At 38.2% G+C, this 22,697-nt stretch overlaps 1 protein-coding gene across 2 annotated transcripts in view; it reads right to left on the minus strand.

Annotated features, from left to right (window-relative positions):
• LOC124863515 (glutamate receptor ionotropic, NMDA 2B-like) overlaps positions 1-21,658 on the minus strand; it is a 246,203-nt gene extending 224,545 nt beyond the window's left edge. Inside the window, exons 1-4 of one of the 2 annotated variants that reach the window (XM_047357916.1) lie at positions 20,847-21,658; positions 19,297-20,577; positions 14,144-14,282; positions 13,633-13,735 (exon numbers count right to left, since the gene is read on the minus strand). In XM_047357916.1, the coding sequence (XP_047213872.1) occupies positions 13,633-13,659 (27 nt within the window). In that variant the 5' untranslated portion in view covers positions 13,660-13,735; positions 14,144-14,282; positions 19,297-20,577; positions 20,847-21,658. The remainder of the gene's footprint in view (positions 1-13,632; positions 13,736-14,143; positions 14,283-19,296; positions 20,578-20,846) is intronic. The other variant, XM_047357915.1, reaches the window with a different exon arrangement.
• Between the last annotated feature and the right edge of the window lie 1,039 nt (positions 21,659-22,697).

A 22,697-nucleotide genomic window follows, 5' to 3' on the forward strand; every position in this document is an offset into this window, starting at 1 on the left:
GTATGGGACACCCTTAGTGAAAGTACAAAGTACAAAACTAAGTGAGAACCAAACGAACAAAGACCTGTGGATTACTAGCCACTTCTTTCAGCAAGCACTCATACACAGCCAGTGTTCACAACATAACCATGTCTGTGAAAAGCCAAAAACAATTTACAAAGATTTCATGTGGTCAATGACCATTACTTGTCAAGATAGCATCAGATTTAAAGCACGTTAAATTACTGTTTGACAAGGATAGAGACAAACCAATAGAGAGGTATGGAATATCCCCAATTTAAAAAAAGAAAACTAGTTTATTAATAATTAACATTTCCAAGTGCATTTTGTAAACTTATTTTGATTAGCTATTTGTATAAATGAATGTTTCTTAAAATATCCATGGCTTTTAATAAAGCTTACAAAGCAAATCCAGGATAAGAGTTGAAGCATCAAACAACACAACGTCATGAACAAAGTAAGATGTATAAATGGATAGCATGAGAGGGAGTAGTAGGCAGACAGGTGATGGCATAGATATTGGCTGCAGAATAAAAAGACTGTTAGAAAGAAGCCAGCACTGCAAATTTTACCAGGGCTGATGAAATTTGCTTTGGTCTGACAGTAATGTTACGTTTATGTCAGGCCCTCCATTTAAATCACCACTGAAACTGAATACGGTTTTTAATTAAAAGGCAGTGAGGAAGAAAGGAGAGATAAATTTAGGAAAGAAGAGTGGGAGAGATGGAACATTGCAGGAGAGAAACGATAGAGAGAGCGGAGGAGTTCTGAAGTGAGATGGAAAGCAGGAAAGAAAAGGAAAGGATGGAAAGGGCGAGAGAGTGATTACATGAGCAAGATAAGTGGCAACTTTTTCAGCAGAGAAGTGAAAACAGAACATCTCTATCTCTGTGATTGTCCTCCTGCACTTATTTTCAATGGCTTACAGGGCCTTCACAGTGTGTGTACATGTGCTGCATGTGTCTTTGCCTCTGCGCTCTCTCTCATCCATGGTCACTCACACAGATTGATTTTTTAAGGGTTGGCTCTATCATAATTATGACAGAAACCACATGCAAAAACTGCTGAAACACACGCACACATGCGCTACAGTGCACACTGACCCTCCTCCCACAAACGGAAAACGGCTACATCAATCTGAATGATGCACACCCATACTGTGAAATAATCCATTTATGTTTAAAGGCATGCAAAGCCCGATGTTAGGTAATGAACACTGTCTATCAGCTTTAGCCAGTCAAGCATGTCCATACCGTTTCTTAGGACACACAACTGATCTAACACCGTAGAAAAAACCAAACCAGAAAAGCATCATATCAGAACTGATGAAGCATGAAGCCCACTATCTACTGCTTTATATTATATTTTCTACATTTCCTTTGAAAAAATCTTTCTGACATTATAGAATGGTGTGTAACTTTCTGCACTGATGTTAACTGATAGTACAAATAGAGTAAAAGAAAAGATTACTTCCAGTTATCAGTTTTGTCAGAAATTGAGAAAAGAACAAATTTAAAGTTTTTGCAGCTTTTGCATATTCTGACTCTTTATTGCAAGAATTTCATTCATCAAGAGGGTATGATCCAAGTATTTTTTATCTTACTGGTTGCTAGTGTCCACTCTTTCACAATCAGATAACACAGATAACCTTACAGACTGTTCTGTGTAACACACACCATATGGTTTGCTGATTGTTTTTCATGCAACCAGAAGTGGCACAAATGGGTACAACCTCTTTTTGTTAGGGCAAGACTTCATCTTCTATTTTATCTCCCAAGCTTAGAACATACAGAGAAAGGGAACTTTGAACAGCTACGTTTTGCACAATTTCTCTAGATCATCCAGTCCTGGGTCACCTCTTATACTCTCTTCTCTTAGGCTCCACATGTTCTCTAAAGAATTTTGGGTCTGGGGACAGAGTCATGAAAAATCATTTATTTTTGTGTTTTTTATGAACCCTGTCTCTTTTGATTTGTATATTGTTTAAGGATGTTCAAAGACTCAGTCATCAAATTTCTAAGGTGATGATGCAATGCTGTCAGAAAAGTTTCCCAGGGTCTTAGGAAGAGAAACAAGCCCTTGGCATCACAGATCCACCATATCTATATATATAGATAGATATATATACATCGATATATATACATATCGATATTTCTGTGCGTATGGGTATACTCGTGGTATTTCTAGGTCAACAGCTTGCAATCATGGATGTACAGACAGACAGACAGACAGACAGACAGATAGACAGACAGACAGACAGACAGACAGATAGACAGATAGATAGATAGATAGATAGATAGATAGATAGATAGATAGATAGATAGATAGATAGATAGATAGATAGATAGATAGATAGATAGATAGATAGATAGATAGATAGATAGATAGATAGATAGATAGATAGATAGATAGATAGATAGATAGATAGATAGATAGATAGATAGATAGATAGATAGATAGATAGATAGATAGATAGATAGATAGATAGATAGATAGATAGATAGATAGATAGATAGATAGATAGATAGATAGATAGATAGATAGATAGATAGATAGATAGATAGATAGATAGATAGATAGATAGATAGATAGATAGATAGATAGATAGATAGATTTGTATTCAAATATACAAATTTTATGTCTGTCAGTCATCAGTCAGTCAGTCATTTTCTACCGCTTATTCCATAGTGGGTCACGGGGAAGCTGGTGCCTATCTCCAGCAGTCTATGGGCGAGAGGCAGGGTACACCCTGGACAGGTCGCCAGTCCATCGCAGGGCAACACACAAACCACCATGCACACACTCATTCATACACCTAAGGGCAATTTAGAGTTACCAATTAACCTAACAGGCATGTCTTTGGACTGTGGGAGGAAGCCAGAGTACCCGGTGAGAACCCACTAATGCACGGGGAGAACATGCACAGAAGTGGCACAAATGGGTCTCATTTTATGTCTGATTTACAATTTACAACTCCACATCTTGAATTTTTACAGAGTTGAAGTTCCACAGATCACTTACTCACTGGAGACTCTGTATTTAGTGCTCAATAACACAGTCCAAATTTTTCAAATCTAGTCTGCAACTAAAATAGAAACCAACTGGAAAAGTCATTTTGTTGTGTCATACACTCACCCATCCATTGTCTAAATCCGCCAATCCTTACAGAGTCATTGGGGACTCTCACCAACTACTCAAAAGTAGAAATTTAAAAGAACCCTTCAATTACATTTATATCAAATGAAACGTTAGCTTTGCCAATATTTGTGGCACCAGTGATTTTGTACGGTCACTCAATAAATGTATTCAAATTGTATTTATTGTTTGTTTTTTTATTGTCAGAATGAGATAAATTTCCTGCACTAAAAAATACATTTATTTTAAGGCTTTAAACACATCTTTACAAGGGGCGCAAATAACTGTAGCTGACACTGTTATCAGTACTATCTCCCGGCCATGTGATGCTCTCTCATTGCTTTGCAAGTACCTACACTCAAATGTCCCCACAGACACACACGCTGTTACTTTTATTGTAGATGCAGAGCAATAGAGAAGGTGCTATCTCATGTCACCCTGAGGGTTTCCTTACTTTATAAAGGATATCAAACTCTTGGACAGCAGTTACAGATTATGTCAAAGGGTGGTTTTGTCATGACTGACAATGTTATTCCAATGGGCCTGGACAGAAATGTATTATCCAAGTGTCAAACTAGATTTTGCCTTTTACAGACAGAAAGGTGCCATTTTTTTTTATTTTTTTTTTTTGACATTGGTGGAAACATGAATCTTTTCAGGTTCTTTCTTCAAAACCACTTGTAGCACACCGTATTATGTTCCTTTTAAAGATACTATGATATTTAGAAAATTGCTAATAGCTTTAGGATAACTTTCTCCACAGAAACCTGCATTGCTTGTACTTTTCATATTGATGGTGTATTGTAGTCTATAAAACATATATTTATTGCCTCCCGAACTCGCTCATTCATCTTTCTTTAGATATATCTTGACTCCCACCGCATTGTGACCAAAACTGCATCACATATTAGCAGTGCAGCCAAAGCCTTAGAAAGATAAATAGACATATATTGCCAGAGCCCTGAAGCAGAAACAGCTTGAATCTTGAGATAAGCTGTCAGTTTTCACTATTAATATGAATGTCCCAGAGACCTATACCAGCCTGGGACAATTTAAAGCAGATAATCCAGCACCTACCTTTATCATAGATTAATTTAACAAGACATACAAAATGACTCAGTGGCACGGTGCGTGCATCATGCAACTTTTCAGTAGTCTCTCCTGGGTTGGTCAGTGTTTTTTTTTATCTTTCTATCAAAACACATGCTCTCACACACACATTCTTAATAAGGCTGTGATCAAAATCCGGCTGTATGAGCATGTTCTAATTATATCATCTTTTAAAGGTGGCACATTGTTGTGCTGGGGTTTAATTTCACACCCAATCCACCTCTAGCCTTGCTTTTATTTACACTCCACCTTCCGCAAAACATCTCACACACCTACATGTAGATACACCTACTGCCACAGAGGACTCTACCATCTAAAAGTAGTCTTTCCAGCCAAAACACGAAGACACCAAGTCAGATTATGACCCTTGAAAATCAGATAAACAGCAGTCAGAATTGTATTAAGATCAAATCAGCTACAGTTTAGTCATTGTTCTGAGAAGAACTGTGTTCAACTCTCTGAGAGAAGTAAGCCTTAACTAAAGGTCTGTTCAGTTTGTTTCAGACGTTAGAACTTAGATCTGGGTCGCATCGGAGTTTAGCGTGTAAGGCTTGAAAGTCAGAAAACCAGTGGATTTTGCCAACAATCTATTAGCTGATAACACTGTATTTCTCTCCATGTTGTTTATTGAAACATTAAAAGGCGGGTTCACACATCATTTGTCATGAAAAAACAAATCTCTGGTTGTGAGCTTTACTCAATGGTCTAGGGTCATTTAGTGTGACAGGTGCCACTGTTTCAGAGGTCTTTCAAATAAAGATGACCTACGAAGAATATCAATCACTGTCAGATGTTTTCTGGGAAATCATGCAGCCATGAGTGCTTCTATGCTGCCTTCTTTACCTCCTCCTCCTTTCCTTCTACATTTATTTCCTGTATGATTTCAACATTTTTATGTTCAAACTTACTGAATTTATGCATTGCCAATTCAAATGAATGGGAGAAAAACAATGTGAGGCAGTGAATAGCTGTGCCTCACCACCGATGATGATGTGTCACACACACTGAGTGATGCAGGCAGTTGGTGCATGCCCATTGCATTCCATTATCTCTTTATATCGCCAATATACATGCTGAATTACACATGTAGTAAACATGCTGATGTTCCACAGTCTGTCTAATATATTTAATGAATGTGTGTGACATATTAATTATTTCAAATCTGCTATAAAAGCAAAGTGAAAATGGTCAGGGTGAGGTGTAATGTACCATGCCTCACTCATAGAGGGCAGTGCAGAGCCCCATAGGCACAGACTGTTAACAGCACTATTCAGCTACACCGAGGGCAGGGGTGTTTTCACCGACAAGTCCTGTAAGCATACACTCATTTAAATTTGATCCCACAAAATCGAAGGTTACTTCTCAAAACTGGAAAGGAATTTGTCTAAACTGGATTTTTTAACAGGAGGTTTTAAACAGAGGAAGACTAACTCTGGAGCTAAAAGATCTGCTTCAAACAAGTCGGAAAAAGGTTACCAGCTCTTTTCGAACAGAGTGGTCCGCCTGAAAACAGTGTGGAGTACACAGATTTGACTTGGCATTCAATAGGCAGCACAGACTGTACATTAGCGTCCACAAGAAGATTAAGGTTAACAATTAAGATTGTTAAACAACGTTCTTAATTGTGAGATTATTGTACATAAATAAAAGTTAACAGAGGAAAGAAGCATGCATATTTTAAGAAAATTGTTATGCTAATTTTTTGTCAATTGAACAATGTCTTCGTCACCTGTGAAATATGCAAATTTTGTTTTATGATTAGCTGAGCTTTAAGCTAAAAAGTCAAAACTATAAAAAAGAGATTGCAAACTTTTCCCAACAATATCTTTCTTTGTGATGACAGAAAAAGCAGATAAAAACAAATTCCCAGCACAGATAAAAATGCCGGTGGCGTTTTTCCAACTGAGCAATCTTATGCTGTTTTCAATAGCTGTGATACTCCACGCTGGCTTTCAGAAATCGATGTGAGATGTAAACGGGAACAATCGACTGAACACACAAAGTTAAATAGCTGCTGCATTGCAGCATTGTATTCAGGTGCATTTTGTTTAATCAGTCAGACTTTGACCAACCCATCATGTTCGTATGCTTTATAATACCCAGTGTGACATCTTTTCTCTTTCCTTAGGTCTATGAGCACTATTTGGAGTCTAGCATTTCCCCATCCAACACTGCTCCTCTCTCCAATTCCCTCTCCCTGTAGCCTGTCTGCCACATATCACAGCATTTGACAGTATGTGAATGGGGTCCCTCAGGGACGTATTAGCTCCCTATTGGGAGTTCTTCTGCGATACTCCTAGCGGGTGTTTTTTGCCCTTGACACAACATAATCAATAACTTTTAATATCATCTAGTGGCAAACAGAGTCATGGTAAAGGGCTGCAGGAGGCGTTGGGCCAGACTGAGGTTGAGAGACTGAAGTGGGGGCAGATCATGCTGTGGTGAGCCCACAGATATAAGGAGAACATTAGCCTTGACATTTCAGCTGAAGCGGGGCTGAGAGATGCTGCCTAACATTAGGTTCTACTAACAGAAGAGAGCGTATTCAAGGATGGTTTAGGGTCACTGCCATTGCTTCACCATTTTATCTTTGCAGCTTCAGAGATTGTCTGTTAAAGATTTTAGAAGTGGCATGACAGATGATACACTCCCATCTGGTCTCTTATAGGGGGGAAGGGGATGTAACTGAATTCTGCACAACACTATACCAGCATGGTAGCCTTTTTTTCCTGCTATACATTGAATTGTAGTCTGACACAGTTTAGGTAACTGGCATATAAAAGTGAAGCTGTGCCATAAGAAAAAAAGATTTAAATATAGTTCATTAGTTGCAGCTTCAGTAAAACAACAAAATCAGATGCAATTGTCCAGCATTATTTACACAACAGGACAATGAAGTCAATATTCCAGAATAATACTGGATTTAAAGGAATAATTACAGGGAATAATTTTTATAATAAGCATCTGTTAAAGGGTTATAAATAGTTAATATCTGACTTGCAGTAGATAATGCTCCTGACATCTTCACTTATTATAAATCTAGATTTTTCAGTCCTTGAGGCTAAAGCTGATGGGTAATTCAAGAGGCCAAGACCAAACCCCACTCAAAAAATGTTGAAATATTCCTTTAGGCTTTGTTTAAAGACATCAGGCAGATTTCTGAGGGAATCAAACCGTGTCGGGTACTGACAAAAAGAGTTTCCTTAAGCACTTCTGGTCAAAGAAACTGTCTGATATAGAGGTGAAGTGTTGTAAAGAGCAAAAATAAGTGGTTTTAGTGAATGCTGTTTTATTGATTTTACGCTGCCTTACTTTTCAATTAGTCAGTAACTCTGAACAGAAATGTGTTATAGGTTATGTTCTCAGGGAGATCTTTAGGGGTGAACCACCTTCTACCTCTTTTTCCTGTAAATAGGTTTTAAAGAGCTACCTAGATAAAAAAGCTAAAATCTTTCAATAAACCATTTCTACATTTTAAAGACATTTTATTGAAATGTCTGCATGGAGCTCAGGGTAGTACAGTGCTGCCTCTCCCTAACCTGTTGCTGCACACTTTCAGTCAGCTGGCTACACTTTTTTCACAGTTAGAAGAAACGGCAAATCCAGCTGTCTTGGCATTTTTCCAGTCACAAAAACCCCCGTCTGATAATCCGAGCAGATTTCCTTAATGAATAACTACCTTATTTGAGCTTGTTATACTCTCACTGTTTATCAATAAATAGCAACATAACAAAATGGTCAAATAGTTTGTACAACAAGCACTCGAGAACTAGTTCTAAATTTAGCTGATTAATATCTTTTATATTTTTGCTTTTAGGAATTATTTCTGTTCATTTTTAATTTAAGAAATTAAATCATGGTTTATGGTTTTATTTTAAACGAATGTGTAATTATCATGACAATGTGAAACTGTAATATTTTTAGAAAAAGTTACCAGGAGAACCATATACTGGCCAATACCTCACTGCAATTAAGATATAACTGTTTATAGGTTTCCAACAAAACCTTACTTTAAAATAGCGACCTATCACTGTAAAGCAAGAAACCCATAACATTTACATTATTTTTCACTGCCACTTCAAGTTAAAGCACAAATATAAAGCTGTGCTTGCTTTAACAGCCCGCAACAATCATGCCTGGCGTCACCAACCCAGCCAAACAATCAACACTCTGCACCGTTACTCCTCAAGGTGCAAGTACAAGTGTTTCCTGTCAATCATGGCTGCATAAAGATGCTGACCCCTGGCATTCATGCAGCAGAAACAAATCATTCATCTGCCTCTACAGCCCAATCTCTAGGTTACAAAATGGCAACTCATGTGAAGCAGAAGCAGAAAAACAGCATAACCTTGTAATGTCAGCACACACACAGTCACACACTTAAATGGACAAATATAAAAAAAATATAAAAGACTAAAAGTACTCTGAGAAAAAAATACACATTTATTTCAGCTAACTGCAGGCTGCAGCCTGTTCCTATTAAGATCACGACACTGCCTCTTTGGTTTACCTCAGTCTAAATTTACAACAATGAAAAAAACCGTCTCGCTGCTTCAAGCACGTGTTGACACTGATGCCAAACCAGGTAAAACAACAAAATATTGTCAGTTCTTTGCAGTTCAGTTCACATAATCAAGAACTCATTTAGGCACTAGATCTACCCAACAACTGGAGCACAAACATTGACAGCACCTGAAGCCTCCTCACAGCAGCATCTGAGCATGTGCCAGAAAACAACAGATGCCACCAAAGCAAATGTTGGAAGTGCAGCGCTCAGCTAATGATGGGATCTGCAGGCCGTTTTCCAGGTGACTTATGTTACTGCGTCTCAGCTGGGGGCAAGGATAAGTGAAGCTCTATCGATCTGGTGTTTTGCAACGCGATCGATCCTATCACACGGATCCTAGTAGTAAAATTTAGGTCAAGCCAAAGCATGTGGGGTTCAAATTTAATTAATGCTAATGAGCATAAGATAGCATCAGCCTAAAATAAACAACCAACTGGGACTTGCACCATGTTATTGATTATTACGAGAAGATGAGTAGCATCAGTGATGCAGAACATGCTCAGTAAGATTGGTATTCATTAAACTAAGGCAGGCCTGAATGTTTTTGGGAAATAAGAACTTTTAGATTAATGAGATTTGCCCACACGCCAATGTGTAACTTTGGATTATTTGGAAAATATACAGCAGAACAATAACATCAAAGGTCATTCAGCCAAAATGGTTCTATTTTTTACTTGTCATCCAAACAGACAGGTTCTCTGGGTGTAGCGGTGCATGTATTCTTACTGAAAATGTTTGGTATGTAGACAAGCAGAATGTGTATAAGTGGAACTAAAGTTTGGAACTCCTTGTTCTATGACAGAACCTTTAAAACGTAGCGCATGAGAAGCACTGACAGAGCTTGAGAACCCCCCACTATCATTAAAGTCTGCTGGGGGGACGTTACCAGTTCTCAGTATGATTCAATGAGTGCCTCATGTCCACATTGCTCAACAGTAGCAAACTCAGCTAGTCCCAGCCTTTTGTGTCTGTGTTTTGTAATTAACTTTTTCAGGTACTAAATGAAAGCATCTCCTGTAGGACATTTTGTACCTGCTTTGAACTAAATATTTAAGGTAGTACTGTACACATGGTATGACTCCAATTAATAATATTTACCAGCAGAATGTCGCTAATAGTAATTTTGGTTTTATAAAGGGTCATAATCACTCATATTTCAGAAGGCCCCCACATTTTCAGAAAATTACATGTAATTAAATTAAATTATACACAACATTGGAGCAACTTTGAGAGTGTCACTATAATTCATCAAAACAATGGGTGTGAAAAGGGAATGGAAATTGGCAAAGGAAAGAAGTGACCCAGAGCCCAAAGGTGCCTGCCCATCCTTGAAAAAGCTTCTTGCTAATATTTCAGACCAGGTCTAAGCCATAATAAACACTATATGAGTTTGTTATAACTTTATGGAAGCAGAAATGCAGCAGTACGCTACTGTTGAAAACACCGGTGATGAACACACGTTGAAAGTTTCAGAGTATTTGATTGGTGTGATGCCAATACAGATGTTTTCCTTTTTTTAATGAGAGGGGTATAATCACTTTTGAGCTGCCATTTTTCTAATGTAAATAAAAACAGATACCGATTTTTTTCGCAAATGGTAACCCCTATCATGGTAATTTTCAAGAGATGACTGTCAGAAACAAACCTTTTGGTTGAATGACTTCAAACCTAAATCTGCCAGGTGTATGAATAAGTTTGGGCTCAACTATGTGCACCTTAGTTGTTGTCTTTTTATTAACTTTAGAAACTTTATTTTCAGACTGTTTTTTTTCATAAGATAAGATAAGATTCAATTTATTTTGCTGAGTCAATAAAACAATTTATGTGCATGTGTGTATTTTTGCCTTCTTTTAATGGTATTAATCTGACAAATGTACCAATATGTGATGCAAAGACAGATAGATGCCAAACTCTCCTCTTTGTGTACTATTAATTATCAAATTTATCTTTTCTCTTCTCTTTGCTGTCTTTTTCTCCATCCAGGTCCTCTTGATTTCCTGATATTTTTCCAGGGCTCCAATTTAAGAATAATCTTTTAATTTAAAAAAAGTACAAATCCCTTTTTATTGCTGAAAACATGAAAAGAAAGAGAAATAAATAACTATGATTCTCTTAAAATAAATGTAGAGTAATAAATGTCTATGCATCAGCAGAGAGAGGAAGGGCAACCCTGAGAAAAAAAACAACAACAACATATTTTTCACTCATCAAAGATCGCAGGCTCAGTATATTTTACCAGTTTATTATCTATGACAGGCAATATGGCTTCCCAGAGTCTGAAGAACAGCAGTTAATTATTGGCACTGGTCTGTGCTGATATAATGATCCTATCAAGCTCAGGTACACAAAGGTTGGAGAAAAAAACGTTATTATTCTAATGTGTTCTTATTTATTTCAGCCTATCTTTTTTATATACCTTTTATCTGCCGGCTTTATGAAACACTCCAAACAATAAGAAGAAAATTAATAATCTGTAACGATAAATGTGAACCTTTTTTTATTGCAAAACCAAATGGTATGGTATAGATGAGATACAACATCTAAATGGTAAGGTTTTCTGATGTAAGCCCCTAGTAGGAAAAGCGCCACGTCAGCACCAGCTGAAGCTGCTGTGTGACTTTCAGCTAACGACAGAGGACCGATGCCGAGGCACTTCATTACAAAGCTGCTCCATCGCTCCACCGCTGGCCGAGGCAGCTACTTAAAGTAATGGGTGAAACTGCGCCTGGCACTGCTTTCCGGCGCACTCTCTCACACGCTGCCTGCATACTCCATTATCCCCGCAACCACTCCAAGTTCCTGCTCTCCCCACAATCGCTGGCTCCCATCTCTTACAAAAAAACAAAAGAAAATTCATTTCTTCCTGCACCTTTGCAACAAGACTCATGCCTCTTCACTGTCACAGATGATTAATAGTGTGTGAGAAGGGAGAAGGAGGGTGGACTGAGTTAGAAAAGGTACAGGGTGTTAAATAAGTACTCAGCGAACATCTTAAATGGAGTGTTTAATAAAGCTTGGTACTGGAAAACAATAGAAGGAAAAATAAAATGGAACCGATTTGATAATGACCTCTTATAAGCACTTGTGGCAAGTGTATTTGCCCTTACAATTATACATACATATATATATATATATATATAGTGAAAATGATGTCTTCTTTTATCTTATCATACAAAACATACAGTCTCCCTGTTTTCATGCACATTATACACACAGTCCCTTGAATGTTTCCACACTTTTGTCACGCTAGATCTAGAAACTTTAATACATCTTAGTGGCAGGCCAGCACATAGTAGTGTTCAACTTCAAAGTGAAATGAAAGTGTTACTTGTTTTTTAATTTACTTGGTTTTACTTTTTTTTTTGGTAAATAAAAATCTGAAAAGTGTGGCGTGCATTTATAATGATTCCGCTTTTCTCTGATACCCCTAAATGAATTTCAACTGCCTTCAGGAGTCATCAAGTAAGTGAATAGAGTCCACCAGTGATTCATTTCATCGATATAAGAGTGGAAATTAAAAAGAAACCCTCAAGATGTCCAGTGTAGCGTTTGCCATGAGCCATGTATGGGAACACAGCAAATTATTTGGGGAAAAAGGTGCTTTGGTTAGATGAGATCAAAAAACGAAACATCGTGGTCCACATGCAGAACGCTTTGGTGTGATGGAAAAGTAACACTGCACATCAACCTGAACACATCATTCATACAACGCAACATGGTGGTGGCTGCATCATGCTATGGGAATGTTTTTCTTTAACAGGGTTCCCTGTCCCTGTTCAGAATTGATGGGAAGATGGATGGAGCTAAAGACACAACAATCCTAAAAGAAAACCTGTTAGAGGGAGCAAAAGACTAAGGGTTAGGGTTGGAGGTTCACCTTTAAGACGGACACCAACTCTAAACATGCAACCAAAGCTGCAATGGGATGTTTACATCAAAGTATGTGTGTTACAAGAACACTCAATCAATCCCAATGAGAATCTGTGGCACAACTTGGAATCTGATGTTCAGTAAATTTGGCTGAGCTTAAGCTATTTGACAAAGACAATTGGCAAGAATTTTAGTGTATAGATGTGCGACGCTAAAGAAAAAGTTCAAATAACTTGCAGCTGTAATCGTAGTAAAAGGTGGTTATTCAAAGGATTGACTCAAATGGCCCAAATACAGAAGCACGCCACACTTTTTAGGTATTGATTGGTAAAACAAATTCTAAACCATAAATTGTTGCCTTTCTACTTAATGCTGGTCTACCACAAAAATCCTGGTACAATACATTGAAGTTTGTGGTTGCAACATGACAAAATGCAGAAATGTTCCAGGGGAATGACTACTTTTGCAAGACACTGTACACACTCACTGCATGAACATATCTATTATGAGTTCCTGTCCAAATACTCCCACACTTTGACCACAAAATCACATCCAACAAATCCTTTAATTGCCTGATCAATGCATGTAGAGCTATGAGAAATGAGGCCAACAGTCGATTTGGCCTGGGTCTGGCCAAACGTCCGCACACTGATGCGTGTCATTGATCAAAGTGCGCGCCATGCTTACAAACCAAGGATTAAACTATTTGTCTGCAGGCTCCACCTTGAAACATTATTCTGACCCTCAAGCAAACCTACCGTGAGATACAAAGCAACAAAGACTCTCAGGAGTTTCAGGACATCCATCAACAAGCTTAAAGAAAGGCACATAGAGCTGGGAAGTTGCAGACGCACAAACACGCAGCTGAGATAAGATGGGTTGTTATTGTGGGTCTCTATGGGGACGAGAAAACAGTGGAAAGAAGCCCCTATGCATCAAGATTGTCCTACCTCGTGTTTTGCCAGCCAAAGTCTCATCCCAGCTTCTCAGAAGTAGCATGGTGGTGCAGCCTGGGACTCCTCACTCCCTTTCATAGCCTCAGACTGAGGGATCCTGAAGGAAAATCAACATGAACAAAAGGACAAAATGAATATTAATAGGGAGCAGCTTCTGGATTTTAGAAACATTCAGATTTATAGATTTTTGCTTAATCACAGAGACTGAATAAAAGCAACGCAGCTTCTTTTGTTAAAGTTTGTTTTTTAAATGTAATGACTATGGTTTTAAAATAAATGCTACAGCCCATTTTCTTTTGTATTCTGCATTTTATATTGTTTGCTTTAACCAGCTTTTGTGTCATCAAAATCATGTTTTCATGAAGCAAGTTCAGATGCTCAAGGATCAGTCAGTTTAAAAATGATGCACCGCTGTTTCATTCATCTATTTGTAAGCCATTTTTCTCCAAATCCAATATTTTTATAGTTTTGATTGTAAACAGCGAGCTAGTAATTAAGAACTTACAGCCGTTTTAGGAAAACTCCTCAGACAATGAACAGGGCAAAGCATCGATCTTTTTGTAATTGCACTCCACTGGAGCACCGTCACTTCTCCTCCTCAGTAAAGATGCTTGGAGAATCTTGTCTTTCTTACGTCAGCCACTCTGTTATTGCAAAGGGAACAAGGAAGACAGAGGGTTAGAGGCAGGTCGCACTCATTTAAGACTCTAATAAAGCCACAATGTGCATTGGCATGGTGTGCAATCTCCGACCTGCTCCCCTTAGAATTAATAAATCAGGTTAATTAGTGGGGGCAGATTAAAACATACAATGGGTTCCTACGCAGTTTTGTCTTGAAAAGTTCAGAGTGTAGTTTTGTCTTTTTCCATATCTGGAAATTTGTGGAAAAACAAAATTTTAAAATGGAAAAGTATTTCCATTTCCAGATTGCATTTCTTTTTTGATTGTCTGCAGACAAAAATCTGAATTTCATAAAAATAATGGCATTTTTATGTTTAGATCTTGACCATTAGCTCTGTTTTTGTCCAACTCACTGCTCATTTTTGCTAACTGCAACCCATGAAATATTTTGCTCAATACGTTGTTTCACCTTTGGGTTTTTTTAGTGGCCCAAAGATTCTTGAACTGGATTCAGATTAGATACTAAAAAGTACCTGAAATTCCTATTTAATTATTTTAGAGCATGAAAATATCACTGATCACAAACTGTTATTAAAAACAATCTGTATTTAATCTAGAATAACCTTATCCACATTTTTTTAAATTTTGCTGATGTTACCTGATTTAAGTTTGGCCAAAATACAAACAAAAACTAATTGAAAATAGCCCTTTTCCTCAATATTGAATTGAGAGAAAGCTTCAACGTTGTGCTGTTTCACGCTTTGTGGAAAAAAAAGATAATAAAACACAACTAGGAAAATATTTTGTGTTACAATATCCATAATGTTATAAAAACTGATGAAAAAAAAACTGAGTATTCAGAAGAATGACATTTTGAAGTTTAAACTTTGTAGTTTAAATTTCTGGTTTCAGAACTCTTCCTACATTGTTGTTATGTAAAGAAAAACAAACTTATAAGACATTTTAAATGACCATCTCCAAAAGGCAGTACAGGTTGGGAAGAAAATCTAACAAAGCTGATCTACTATTTGATGAACAAGAGTCCAAACAATAACGTCTAAATCTAAGAGGCGAGTTTGAGCCATACTTTAGGTGAATAAATGATTAAGGTTAATAAATAATGAACAAGTCTCTGCGGGGTAACAGATTGTTTGTTTCATATTTAATAGATTGATGGGCCTCACACAACTGAGACAAAATGCACATGATCACTAATAAACCCAAAAATAATGAACACGGAAAATTCAACAGTGGTTTTAAAGTGTATTAAAACAAAATGTTGTGCCGTGCTCGCTTGAAGTTCAGAGGCATTTGTTGAACCTTTGTTCTTAGCTCGGTTCTAATCTTGTAAAGAGGCCTAAATGCATTTCTGTGCACTCGGCGTACATCACTTCTCATGGACAGCATCTCTGTCGATACGAGTCCTCTTAATCAGTTTCGATGAATTATTGAATAGCCTTTTTATATCAGATCATGACCCATATTCTGCTCTCTTGAAGTGAATATACAGCCAATAAAATCCGGATGTACTTTTTTTGAGTCGTCCCACACAGGTTCCCAGCTCGTTCTGTAACCGGTGAACCGGACTGAGACGCAAGCGGCCCTGTTATGAGCTTCAGATGGAGCTCTATGGACTGATCCTCTCATTTAGAACAAGATGATGGATGGGATTGTCTTGCAGCGCCGCACATAAAGTGAATCTGAGGTGTTGGGTTTTGCTTGTTGGGTTAGGCTTGCTCTACGCCGACGGTTCTGATGCTCAACGTCAGAAGCGGCAGTGAATTAGGATTCTGTGATCCCTAGATGGCACAGAGTGGAAGTCAGCGGAATACAAAACACCTAATAGAGGGGTTACTTCTCGCTCTATCGAGGCGGGTGCGGAGCTGAGCGCCACAAACAAGAGTTGCTTTGTTGTCTCATTAAGCAGCTGAAAGACAGAGAGAAAATCAGTAGGAAGAGGGGATAGGATTATGAATCTCCTTAGCACCTGCTGTCTTCTCACTATCCTGTTAATCAATGATTACTGCAAACGAGGTGCATATAAAATGTCTTAAAGGGAGAGTTTAGAATTTTTAAGGTAAAGGATTATAAGCAGTTCATATTTTGCCTGCAAGTCAAGAACTTTGATTGCATCTTCATTTTATGTAAATTTTGATTAGTTTTTGTCAGACAAAACTAGCTAACATTTAGCTAGTTTAAATGGAGCCAAAACCAAAGGGGACCTCTCTCATCGTAACAAACTTCAATTTTAACAAAGTTGTTGCAGTTTTTGCAAACTTTGCCTCAGAGCCTTTAAACTTGGAATCGGACACTTATTCACAGAAAAGTTCCTGATCATTTGCACTTGATAGGAAACTAGGAGGTGCTTCCACTAAGCTTTTCTGCTGAAGTAACTACCAGATAAAAAGTTAATGTAGTGTAAAAATCAATCAAATAGGGTTTGCATGAATAGCTTTGACATTTTTGGGGTTGGATTTTTTTTTAAAAGATAGAAGTGTGCTTTGGTCTCACTCCCTCACTAACTAGCTGTGGCTTTAGTATCTGGAACAGAGGTCAGCAACCTTTGTAATTGAAAGGGTTCACTCCTATTAAATAAAAATGGTCTCAGCAAAGCCTACACAACCCGTCCAAAAAACATATCTTATAAGAAAAGTCTAAAGAGATGTTTGCTTTATGGTTAACTTTAAAAAACACATATCTATTTCCATTTTTGGTTATAGAACAAGAAACAACAAGAAATGGATCAAACATTTGCAGCAAGTGAATAAATTTTTTAACAACGTTTCAGAGAATTTACAAAAAATTAAAATAAATATTTTGCGCACTAATGACAAAGAATTTTAGCGAAAATCCTATGTTCACATACCACTAATTCCATTCAAATAAGGAAATTCTATGCAGATATTAAATGAAAACTAAGGGGGAAAAAAATCCCAAAACTAACATTGTAGCTTTATTTCTAAGAACATTGGTCACTTTTATAGATTTGGCCAAGTTATTAAGAACAACTTTGGAGGGCCTACATTGCTGAAGGGGACAGGGTGTTGTCCCTTGATCTGGGAATAAAACTAATCTGGTGCGAAGAATTGGATTGCTAAAAGGGTTCTACTACAGGACAGCCCCGGACACTAAACCTAGCCCCTCTTAGGCTAGCTTTTAGCTAGCTGATAGCTACCACCTTACAAAAGCCCAATCTCAAACTTCATAAGAGTTTATGTGAACACCATTTTATGAACCTTTTTAGCTGTTATGACATTTGCTTTGGATGGTTACTTACACAGGAAACAGAGGTAGGAGGCAGCACATCACCAGTGATCTTCCCTGTAAAACATGCACTGAGAATGGAATATTTTGCACTTCTGATTAGTGCAACTATTTGATAGTAAAGTAATGTAGAGTAAAAATCTATAAAGTAGCACTTGTATAAATCTCTGAGCTTGGAGCTTGCTTTTACAAATGTATAATGACTATTTTAGTCTTTTCCCCTGTTGTACAAGGTGTTAGTTTTAGCGTCTGGGACAAAAACTAACCTGAATTTCAAATAGATGAAGATACTAGTAAACATTCTGAACTATCCTTCTGATCTGTGATTAGATCCATTCAGCAGGTATTTTTGGGAATCAAACTGTGTTAAATGCTGAAAATTCCTAGAGGTACATTCTAGTTTTTCAAACACCATCAATTTATTGTTCAGTCGAATGTTTGGCAACACTTCCCCAAACTGGGGAAAACATCTACTCCTGGCAGCTAGATTGAGATAAATTATAAATGTTCTGATTTGCAACATAAAGGACCATGATTACAATTCACAGTATGAGAAAAAGCACATCCCAAGATGACAAACAAATCATCTCTATAACTCTATGTATGTCTGCATACTTCATGCTACTGGTGGAAATCGGTAAAGCCAGGTGTGTGAAATGCCTTTTTCCAGCTATCCACATCAACTTCCATTTTGACTCTGTCGAGCTCCACTGCATATTTTCAAGACAGCACAACAAACATTATGCTTGAGCATGAAAGACTACCACAGACAGTTTCTGTAATCATTAGAGCAGCGAGCCATGTGTCAGGGGCAGAGCTTGCACGCGAGACGTCCGTTTTGCAGCGAGGCAGCGGAGGTGACAGCTTTGACAGACTACCTGAGCTTAAGCAACCATCTGTGTAAAGGCTACGGAGGGTCACATGTGTGCCAGAGAGCAACTAGCAGAATGCGTAAGAGACCCTGAGTTTATGAGAGCACAACCCAAGCGGGTTTTACAGGTGTGACGCCACATACACACTCACACACACACACACACCTGTGGTGTAGATTCAAAACACGTTATCAGACAAATGATTGGAAAGTTAGTCAGAGAAACAGGGTCAAACACCACTGCACTTGTGGTAGATAGATGGACAATGGGGTCCGTGTGTGCCTGTGATGGGAGAGAGAGATGAATAGAATGGGTTTGAATGTGCATTGTGTTGCAGATTTTTAGTAGAATTTGATTCTGGAGCAACATCATTATCACGCCCCTACAGTTAAAGCAATCTGGGTTTTGCTGGAATAACGTCAGATAAGGAAAATTGTTCTGAGAAAAGAAAAGTGTACTCTTTTTCCTTTATGTAGATTACTTTATTGATCTAGAAGTACATCCTTCCTGCACTGAGTTACAGTCCTTATTTCTTTTCTTCTTGTCCAGAACAAGTGGCTCTACACAGCTGGGGTTTGAGACACAAAGTGTTTTGACATTTAAAATAATTTTTTTACATATCTAGACAATCCATATTATTTTTTAATTGGAGTTCTCATAAATAAAAGAGGAGAACGAAAGACAGAATTGGGGGAGAGAAAATGAAAAAAGATGAGAGGAGGTAAATGCGCGGGCTATTAATGATGTCAATAATCCACCAGCATTAAGCAATTAGTCTGTGACAGGTCTGTAGACCCACACATGCACACACACACATACATATATATATATATATATATATATATATACATATATATCCAAAACAGCAATAGCATGTGTGGATCCAAGGAATTATACTCACCTCCTGAATTCTAAACAATGAAATATATTAAATGTGCTGAGTTTTTGTAGGATGGAGAAATTAAAATCAAGGCCGACTGACAAAGACGTTGCTCGAGTCTTTAATCCGCAGTTGTGAAATCCAGTTAAGATTTAAAAGCCGAAAGGCGGATCAGCTTCGGTCCTTTAAAAAAATGCGAAAAATAAAATAAAATAAATAAAAGTCCAGAATCTTAAAAAATTTTCTTTGTTTTACTGTTTAATATTTTTTGCATCATTCAAAATCTAATCCAGGATCTTAAAGGGTAATTCCACAGGAAAACATCTAAATCCAGAGTCCCACGTTTCCGTCGTCTTCATTCGGTTTTAAATCTCCTTCGGAAACAGAATGAAAATATTTAAAAATCAAAAAAAATTGAAGATGAAGATGACTTATGTGATTTTCTCCACTTTTTTGCTATTGGTGTGTATATTTCTGTGCTTTTGCTATGTCTTACACACTATACTCCAGACTGTTCAGTTACCTTGCATTTAAAAAATATTCAGCTCTCTTTTTTTTGTGATTAAAATTGTAAAGTTTAAAGAATTGCAAAATCACAAAATCAAATTGCAAAATATTCCTTCATGATGTACGGCAATTCTTCTTGCACTGCGAAGAAAAATGTTAAAAGGAACGATAAATCAATGAGTGGGATCAGTCTGTAAAAGTTCACTGGATGGAAGCAAAGGAGGAGAGAAAACACAAACGGTGAGATATGATTAAAGTAGGTGAGTGTGAAGCCAAAAAAAAGGGAAAGAAATGAGGGATAAAAACTCCTTCAGGATTGTTTTTTAAAAAGCCATCTTTTTATCCTAGTCCATAATCTTTAGGTGCTTGTGTATGTCTGTCTGCAGGACTGGGAGTCAGTTTGGAAACGATACGAGACAGAAAGAGGGAGAGAGAGGGAGGAGGCAGAGGGGAGGAGAGAGGAAAAGAGGGCATCGAAAACGGAGGCAGAGGACTGTACAAACACAGATGACACGCCAGCAGAACGGGCTTTGAAGCAACCGAGTGAAACGGGCCCTTCCTGCTCAGTCTGACCTTCACCTGATCAAACGTAACGCTGTAAAACTGGAGCTTTTCAGCAGATGAGGAAGTTTTGTGGTGTGTGTCTGCATGTGTGAGACGGGAAAACCAAAGGAACAAACATGTAGACGTGATGAAGCCACTTTAATGGACACAACACACTTTTAACTATGACAAGGCAGTCAAACATTTCAGGTCCGTGATGATGGCTGGAGAAGGTGTTCGCTCGATGAGTCACTTGAGGAGGAAAAAAACACAGAAATCAAGTCAGAAAACAAGGATGAAAGAAGGAAGAGTGACATAAGGAGGGCATGAGGCAGGAATCAGCTGAGAGCGGGATGGGAGGAGAGCCATGGAGATACCAAAGCATTGCCAAATCTGTGTTTGTGTGTGTGTGTGTGTGTGTGTGTGTGTGTGTGTGTCATGTCAAGGTGTGCTACAAACACAAACGCCTCACACACACAGAAAGAAAACAAAGACAGACACTAAACACTAATCAGACCTACCTATGGTCAGAGTTAAGGATCAGCCAGATAAGATGCATTAGGGGAAAAAAAGAAGGGGGGAAATAGGTATAAAAGTGGAAAAGGCATAAATAGAAAAGACAAAGAAAGCCAATTAAAATGACTCTATTAGAGCTCCATAAAAGAAATAAATGAAACGACAGGTGGAGTCAAAAAAAGCAGCCAAAGTTACGGGTGGAGGGGGTGGGGGTGAGGGAGAGAGGATGGAGCGTGGGCTGCACGGGGAAGGAAAGCAATGGAAAGGGACGAAAGAATGGATGGAGGGGATAAAAGAGGATAAAGAGGGGGAAAAAAATCCCCCTCCTCTGTCTCTTTCTCCTTTTCTCTCTCTTTCTGCTTCTCTCTCTCTCTCCCTCCTTGTCTGGCTCATAAATAGAAGAAATTGTTGACCAGGTAAATGGCAAAATAGATGAGGAGGCAGAGGACCGAAAGAGCGAGCAAATGAAAAGGCAAAGCACCTCCCAGCAGCGCAATGAGGAAAAAAAAGAACAAAAAACGAAAGATAAAAGCAAATACTCCAGTGGCCTCCGTTGTCTCCAGTCTGTGAGTGGAAGGGGGTATTGGCTGATGCCAGTTGTTCCCCTTCCTCGGCTGCTTTCTGCTTTCTTCTCTCTCTCCTGTCAAAAAGCACTTCCCATCCAGATGACAGAAACCAGGCACAGATGTCCTCTCCGCTTTTCCTCCTAACTCTGCTCAGACACCACACTCCCCACACACAGGCTAGACATGTTGCAGTGGCAACGGACGGTGTTACCTATATTGCTCAGTGTGAGACAAAAAAAAAGGAAAAAAAAGGCATCATTTGGGGGGGGGGGGAGGGAGGGGGCTGATGCTGCTGCTGCTAGTCAAGCACAGCCTACCTCATGAGGAAAGATACTGAGCTGGAATTGCTCTGTCTCCCCCTCTCCCGCCCATCCCTGCAAAAAGATGGTAGGAAGGGAGGTGGGCCCACTCGCTGCATTAGTATTCATTGAAAGAGTGTGTGTAAGAGAGAGAGAGTGATATGGGGAAGGTAGAAGAGTAGAGGGGGCTTTCCAATAAATGTCGAGGAACCAAACCGGTGTGAAACTAATAAGAGACTGGCTCCCCCTAGAGTCAATCATCAATACACAAGTTCTGTGCACTGGAATCACTGGTTGAGAAAATATTTACAGTGCTTAGCAAAAGTGTTCACACATTTTCTCACATTTTGTCACGTTTCAACTAACTTCTATGTGTTTTATTGTTTTATGTGACAGACAACATATTGCTTAATTGTGAAGAGGAAGAAAAATTCGATTTTCAAAAATGTTAACAAATACAAATCTGAAGTGTTTTGTGCATTTGGACTCTCCACCATGAAACCATGCTTTTGTTCAGTAGGGGCAGGTAAGCTGCTCAGAGTTGACAGGGAGATGGAAGGAGCTAAAACAGGACAATCCGGGTAGAAAACCTGTTAGATGCTGCAGACGACTTAAAACTGGGATGAAGTTTCATCTTTCAACAGCACAATGATTCTAAACGTTCAACCAGAAAGCATATTCATGTGCTAATATGGCCCAGTCAAAGCTGGCTTGTAGCTGTAATTGCAGTGGAGCATGATCTGCAAAGTATTTTCATATCATTGCTGAAGACAAATGCAGGCCACACTTTTCAGATTGTGTTTCATTATAAATAAATAAAAACATGATCAATTTCCTTCCACATTACAATTATCCACTACTTTCTGTTGGTTTGTCCAATAAAATCCCAATAAAATACATTGATGTTTGACATTGTAATGTAACAAAATGTAGAAAAAGTTCAAGGAGTATCAATACTTTTGAAAGGTCTTGTATGATTACTTAACTTTAG

This window comes from Girardinichthys multiradiatus, chromosome X, assembly GCF_021462225.1.
Source record: "Girardinichthys multiradiatus isolate DD_20200921_A chromosome X, DD_fGirMul_XY1, whole genome shotgun sequence".
NCBI lineage: Eukaryota > Metazoa > Chordata > Actinopteri > Cyprinodontiformes > Goodeidae > Girardinichthys > Girardinichthys multiradiatus.